The 7759-nt window shown below is 32.0% G+C and overlaps 1 protein-coding gene across 3 annotated transcripts; it reads left to right on the forward strand.

Moving 5' to 3' along the window:
- The first annotated feature begins 1982 nt into the window (after nt 1-1982).
- LOC108684584 (protein NipSnap) lies at nt 1983-7605 on the forward strand. Of its 3 annotated transcripts, none has more exons than XM_018188978.1 (6): nt 1983-2390; nt 5192-5407; nt 5567-5749; nt 6647-6815; nt 7009-7276; nt 7374-7605. In XM_018188978.1, the coding sequence occupies exons 2-6, from the start codon at nt 5322-5324 to the stop codon at nt 7520-7522; spliced, it is 855 nt and encodes a 284-aa protein (XP_018044467.1). In that variant the 5' UTR covers nt 1983-2390; nt 5192-5321; the 3' UTR covers nt 7523-7605. The 3 variants fall into 3 exon arrangements, with proteins under 3 accessions (XP_018044467.1, XP_018044466.1, XP_018044468.1); XM_018188977.1 differs by lacking the exon at nt 1983-2390 and adding an exon at nt 4990-5086; XM_018188979.1 differs by lacking the exon at nt 1983-2390 and having other exon boundaries at nt 5102-5407.
- The last annotated feature ends 154 nt before the right edge of the window (nt 7606-7759 follow it).

Genomic DNA, 7759 nt, shown 5'->3' on the forward strand with positions numbered 1-7759 from the left:
AACGAGAACAGATCTAGTGGCAACTTCATAGGAATGGACAGTCTATTCTTATTAAGGCGATTTCAAACATGATCAATATACGCCAACTTTATCATATATATTCGCCAAATACTGGCCTATATTTATATAGAAGATAGATAGTCATGCACATTATGTGTGTGTAATATTTGCTAATATTGGCATACATTGCCGTCAGGAACCACTTTGTTACGTCTATAATTAGAGCGGTCTTTTCAAAGTGCACTTTCTTCCCGCGATAATTATTTCTTCTTTTTCTGAGGCTTGCATTGCAGATTTACCTCTTCAAAAGCGAAAGAATATAATTAAGAAAATCGTTTCTTATTCAATGGTTCTCAATAAACGAGGAAAGCTAAAGTTGTCGTTCGAGAGCGCGTGAAAGAAATTAATTCGGTAGATACACATGTGAATCCACACTCGTGACGATTTATATCGTTAATAATTTTTTTCTACATGACTCGCTCGCGAACGTGTGCATTCAGTGACACCAGAATGATAATACCGACGTAAAAAAAAAAAACTGCGTGGCAAACTGACCTACGATTCTTCCTCGCATCGTTATATTATTATACTTCACGCGTAGCTCTATTTTATACCTTTCTCGGCATCGCGCCAAATTGAATCTTGATCAAGTTCTCGGTCCAAGTTGCAGGTAGATTTCGAAATCGCACAGTACGGTTTGTTTTCCGAGGTCAGTTTCCATAAGATAAATAGAACGTAGATAAACTGAAAAATGAGTCAATGCCATTGCGAGTTTAACATACTGTGAACATACTGTGATTTGACCGATCATGTTTCAGTGCTACAGCTTGTATTGTTGTAAATACATGTATCAAAGTACAGTAACATAATATGAGCGCTTTAAGTGATAAAATTTGTGTATACTTTCGCTAATAATACGATGATATAATTTTATATTTCTATCCATCAAGATAATATTATCTCTGTCATTATTACGTAATTATTCATCTATAACAGCGTCTATATTTAGAACGATTTCAAATTCCGATTAAACTGACCGACAGAATTGCTTAAAGCAAATTTCTAATTATACAATTCATTATTTCGGATTAGAATTTCAATCTTGATTTTTAACTTACTTTTTGTCTTCTACTTCTAAGAATTAAAAAAAAAAATAAAAAGTAAACTAAACTGAGATTAAAGTAATATCTACATTGGTGAAATGAGCCTAATGTCAATTTTTACCAAGATAGATTAATTTTATACAAATTAGATTAAATTTATATAAATTAAAGTTACTTTATATGTAATCAAATTTTATATAAATTAAAATTAATTTCTACATTGAATAGGCATTATATGCCTGTTTCTATCAGTGTAGATTAATCTTAGTTTAATTTGCTTTTTATCGTTTTTTTAGTTCTAAGAAAAGGATAAAGAATATTAAATAAAAATTAGAAAAAGATAAAGAATATTAAATAAAACCAAAATTAAAGTTAATCTAAATTGATAGAACATAATGTCTATTTTTGCCCATATAAATTAACTTTAATCTTAATTTAACCTACTTTTTATCCTTTTCTAGTTCCAAGAATTAGAAAAAGGTAAAGAATAAATTAAATCGAAATTAAAGTTAATCTACATTAGTAGAAATATAACATAATGTCTGTTTCTATCCACATAGATTAACTCTCTTTAATCTTGGTTTAACTTACTTTTTATCCTTTTTTAGTTCTAAGAATTAGAATAGAATAAAGAATATTAAACGAAATTGAAGTTATTCTACATTAGTAGAAAAATAAACACAAGTCAATTAAGTTAATCGGAGTTTAGTGCATGTGATGCACAGTAACGCGATAGAGATTATTTTGCCAAATGAAATCGTAATCCAACGATTTCAATTTCGATTAAATCATAAAGGAATAGAGAACGCTCCGGCGTGCTCCGAAGAAAAAAAAGACACGTAGCGCGCAGAAGTCCGAAACTCGCTTCATTCAAATATATCGTTTTTGCGCAGCTGTACCTTTCGATACTTTCAACCTTTAATTTGCAACAAGCGCGATGAGAGATCAAAGTTGCAAAACAATGCATGAAAAAACGAAATCAGCGATGAACGCACGTGCGATGACTAACAACGTTCTTTTAGCCATCAGCCAATCGACCGATCGGACGGTCATCATCAGAAGACAAAATTGACAGATCGACCTGGGGACACCCACCTCAACTCGACTGTCGCCCTTTATTTCGTGTTTCGTGTGACAGCGTGAACGTAAAGCGCGTCCTCGGGGTTCTTCCGAATGACGAAACTCGACCTATTTGAGGACACTGTGCGTGTACCGGCAAATGATGGCGATGATGGCGACAATAGCGGCGCCAGTTAGTATCTTCACGAGAGATGCTTTTTTGAGAAGGTAACACCAACTAACTCCAGCTATAACTGGTGCCCTCCTTCGCCAAGTTTCTAACCGAGCGAAGCTAGCCGCTTGAATCGATAATGGCCTTGCATGGCCTGCCAACGGTGAATGGAATAATTTCCTAGGTACTAGTGTCAAATAAGAGGTCTGTTCGTGTTACTTCAATGTTCAAAAGATTTTGCACTTAAAATGAGATAAAAGATTTAGTCGTGTTGTTTGAAATCTCTAAAATTTTTGTATTTAAAACGAGATAAATATATATTCGGATGTTAATGAGAAAGAAAGTGAAGATACTGAGTGAAAAATTAAAAAGTGTTTAAAACAATTCGAACAAACCTAAAGACTGCAGCACAAACTTTTGCAAGGAAGGGGAAAAATATATTATTTTTCCCAAATTACGGCTAAAATAGTAAGAAAATTGTAATGCGGTTATTTGTAATCAGGAAAGTCGCATTTTTCAAGAGCGTTTTTTTTTTTGGAAAAAAGATAAAATAAAAATTCGTTTTGATACTTCACTGTACTTGGACCATTTTTACATTTAAGGTGCAGCTAATTTTATTTATTATGTATTAAAAAAGCCAAATTACAAGATCCAGCTCTTTAGGAAACTTTATAGCTTCGTAAAATATAAGTCAGAAAAAGTTTCATGGCAAAATATTTCTTCTACAAGATAATAATATACTGTAGAGTGCAGATATGTATCTGTACTGCAAATGAAGTGTAAATGAGTTTTCTTATCATTCTTATCACTCGGCCCTTAAACCAATCGAAATATATCATATTTGTGTATAATTATTGATTCAAAATTTTATTATTTAAATTAGTTATAAATTACATTAATTAAATTATCGAGTGAATTCAATATTTGATTAATTTGAATTATTTCATTCGAATTATTTTGTAGAAACGAGAAATTTAAATTTTGCCTATATTCGTTATAAAAGTTGGCGAGTTTTCAAAAATTAAAAAATTAAAAAATTTAAAATCAAAAAAATACGTATTTCGATTATAATCGTTACCTTTAGTTGGAGTACATTTTTTTATCCAGTAAGAATGATAATGAAATCGACATTGAATCAATGATGTCGATTTGACATCGAATTGATGTTGATTTAACATCGAAATTATCAAATTGACATCAAATCGACATCGATTCTATTGTTTCTTACTGGGTTATAATCTAGTAAATTTAACGATGAGAATCTTGAAGAACATATTATATTAATTCCAATTTTGGCTACTTTTTATCGAACTTAATATATCTTTCTCTTCAATAGATACAATAATAATTCGAAAGTATATTTCAACCCAATAAACGAGAATAGATTGAAATGGACTGAAATAGAATCAGATTTTTAGAAATATGTATTCACATTAAAATCCTTTTCAATCCGAATGCATTTATTATATTTAGGAATTGAAGCATGAATTGAAACATGAAGCACATTTCTATGCCTTTATTTCAATTTAAAAATAATATATGAATTTTATATGAGTTTTTTTTATTATTATATATGAGTTTTTTTCTGTGCCTCATCTGAATATTTCTCAATTCATTTTGAATAGGAAATGCAGTCTTTCAATCCAATTGAATCTTCAGTTGAATTCAATTCAATCCAATTTAATCCAATTGAATTCAAGAAAGTTTTTGTTACTTAAAATAGGCATTCAGAGAGATAAAATTTTAATTCAATTTAATATTTTTAATCCATTGTTGTTTATTAAAAAGTTTCGCTCTTATTAATTGGAATATCTTCGCGATGATAACTTTCATAATGATTGATGAAACATTTTAAATTTCGTTTGTCTGGAATATATTCTCTCGCGATAAGTATAATTATTTGAACATCTTAAGAGATTTATGTTTGAAACCTCGCATAAATCTGTTGTTTAACGAGACTGAAGCCTATTCTACAATGTACTCTTTGTTTCCTGTTTCTTGTTTTTTGCTTTTTTCTTCTTTGCAATCATTTTATCAATAATATATTTTTTGCTATTTCTTGTATTTCTTGTTTCTTTCGTTAACTTTTATCTCGGGTGATAAAAAAAATCAGATAAGAAGCAAAAAGACAAGATAAAAAAATAATAAAAAGTAAGAAACAGAAAACAAAAAGCACATTATAAAACAGGCTTAAAATTATGTTTCAAACTTAAGCAAAACAAGCAAACGATAATATTAAAATCATGACATTAAAATCGGAAATGATTGAAAAATTACTTTTAATTAATCATTTTGGAGTCATTTTGATCATTATGATTCGATACACATAATGACTTATTGTTGTTTCGCTTGCGAAACGTCCTCTTCAAGGAAAATTTTATTTGATAATATATAGTACATGTCACGTATAATATATATATATATATATATATAATATCAAGTAAAACTTTCCTCTGAATGTGTTTTGAAATGCTATAATAATCCTTAAAAATAAATTGTAAGCTTATGTTTTTCAGCTCAACTTCTCATAATTCATCTTTTCTCTTTTTCTCGAATTCCAACATGAAAAGGAAAGAAAGCTGATTCATGAAAAAAGTTGAGCTGAAAAAATAGACTTGTAATGTTCTTAATTAAAACTGTACGCGCTTGCGTGCAATACGTTTCCAAACGTGGCCAAGTGTTTATCGTCAACGTTCGCGTACGCAATACATACGCATTTGCAGCATTTGTGCGCATCTCGAGCTCAATGACGGTAAATCTCGCTTTTTTTTCGCGTAGGGAGAGAGAAAACGGGAAGCGTCGCGCATACAGATTACGAATATAAATAAATCGACCGTGCGTTGGTGGCTTTTTGCAGAGTATCGTGAGCGCCGCGAGTCCCACCGCAATCTCTCAACTCCCGGAGCTGGATCGCGAAGCTGTCGCGAACACGACCGGGTGAAGGTGAAGTACGACGGGGAGATTCGTGTGTGGGGATCCAGTAGGAAATGGCTGCCGTTTTGAAGAGAGAATTTCGTACCGTGACGAGCGTGCTCGCCGGCAACGGGAATCTACCGTTGCTCATAGCCGCACGGTAAGCACAAGTGAACTCGTGCGGAACATGGCATTGTCATTATTATTATTTTTTTTCAATTTTTTTTAACTTCTTAGCGCGAGAGCGATCTGTACGTGAGAGCTCATAACCGTGACGGACCTGCTGCTCGGATTGACTAACAGTTATATCAATTCGTAGGTATCTGACGAGATCGTCGATCCGCTGTGACATCAGTGAGGGATGGCTGAGCAAACTCCTGGTGAGGAAGATCGAGCCCACAAAAGAATCGCACTCGCGAATGCTCTCCGACAAGGAGGTCATTTATGCACTGCACACTCAAAACATACGGCCAGATTCGATTGACAAATACTTGGCCAACTAGTGAGTCGACATCTTTGTGACCTTGCATCCGAGTGCGTGATGGTTCACTGACCTATAAATTCGATGCAATAGGATCGATCTGTCTTCAGCATGCAACGTTTCTAATTTAGTTTATTATTTGTAGTTGCTAGTCTTTAAGGCTAATCTAACAGTGTACTCTGCTTTGCAGTGAATGCTTCTTAATTTTTACTTCTTTTCTTTTTGCTTCTTAATTCATTTTTTTCGTTTTCTATTATAAGAAACAAAAGTTGAATTTCGAAAAAGATTCAGGTAGAATGGAAGAACACAAAATCATAATGAGATCAAGTTGATAATGATACCAAGTTGAAGTAATTTTAGGAAAAACGATAGTGATGTCTTTCACTATACTTCGACAACGATTTTGTGATGAATTCATAACACAGTAATAATTTTTAAATTACTTTTAACTAAAAATCAATTAAAATTATTATATCAAGAATTCATCATAAAATCATCACCAAAATGTCTCGACATGTTTTTCTTTAAAATGACTTCAATTTGATGCCATTTTGATCTTATAACTTTGTATTCTATCTGGAAAGAAATACATAATATTGATAAAATAGTTACAAAGAATGAAAAAGGCAAGAGGTAAAAGCAAAGAACACATTGCAGATTAGCCTTTATAGATATTGCAATATCTTTAAAATATAGTTAAAACTTGTGTTCTTTATCATATAGTATTATATATTTAATTGGTATCATCAGAATATAGTCAGAATATCATTTGTATGTACTTGTTTTGTAATCTTTTATAGGTTTTATAGGTAGATTATCGAAAAATATATATTAATGTTAAATGTGTTAAACTTTAAATAAGCCTGCTAAATGTTCTCATATACGTTTCTCCTTATCTTTTTTTTTATGCCATTCCAGTGAGGAACACGTTAATCTGATACACTCAAAAAAATCTGATTTGAATTGCGAATTAGTGGGTTCGTGGACAGTGGAAGTAGGAGACTTAGATCAGGCCTTACATTTATGGCAATATACAGGTGGTTACGAACGTATAGATCATACACAAGCTGTGCTTTCTAAAGATGAGGTACGAAATCTTTTGTAATATACAAAGAAAAGACAGAGACGTAGATCTATTTTTTTAGTTGAATTTTTTGCATCGCTCATCTGTCTTTTTCAATCAGAGAGAAAAAGAAAAAAGATAAATAGTGCAAGAAGTTTAGCTGAAAAGAACAGATCAATTGCAATGAACATTGATGATTAAAACCTAATTTCCATAGTCTTATCAACGACTGCAAACGGAACGTGGGAATTACTTAAGATCACGTCATTTGCAATATCTGTTGGCGTTCAGTTATTGGCCACCGTTAACAAAAAGGAAAGGGCCAAACAAATATGAAATACGTAGTTATAGTTTGCAACCAGGCACGATGATAGAATGGGGAAATAATTGGGCTAAAGCTATTAATTATAGACGCAACAATGATGAACCGTTTGCTGGTTACTTCTCACAAATTGGTAGATTGTACAATGTACATCATATTTGGTGTAAGTGTGAAACCATATATTATTTATATTACGCTGTTTTATGTATATTATGCTCATTTATCTTCATATATGTCGCATATTTGTTTTTATTTTTCAGGTTACAAGGATCTTCAATCACGTAAAGAAACGCGTGAGAGTGCTTGGAGATCGCCCGGTTGGGACGAGTGTGTCGCTTATACTGTACCTTTAATAAGAGAAATGCACTCGCGCATATTAAACCCAACTTCGTTCTCGCCTACAAAATAAAATTTAAATGGGTGCGAACACAAATGCATTTGTATATTATTTCTTATAAATATATATATGTACGGATTGTAATATTGTAAAAACATTTGTTACATGTATACACTGTGTAGATTTAAGTATGCTACTATTTACGCGCATGAGAAAAGCTACAAATTTTTGTTGTATTATAACTGGCAGGAATGTCATAGTTTGTTACTATCTGATATACACTAGCAAAAGCGACAGTTTATATATATA

Source organism: Atta colombica, unplaced genomic scaffold (genome assembly GCF_001594045.1).
Source record: "Atta colombica isolate Treedump-2 unplaced genomic scaffold, Acol1.0 scaffold136, whole genome shotgun sequence".
Taxonomy (NCBI): domain Eukaryota; kingdom Metazoa; phylum Arthropoda; class Insecta; order Hymenoptera; family Formicidae; genus Atta; species Atta colombica.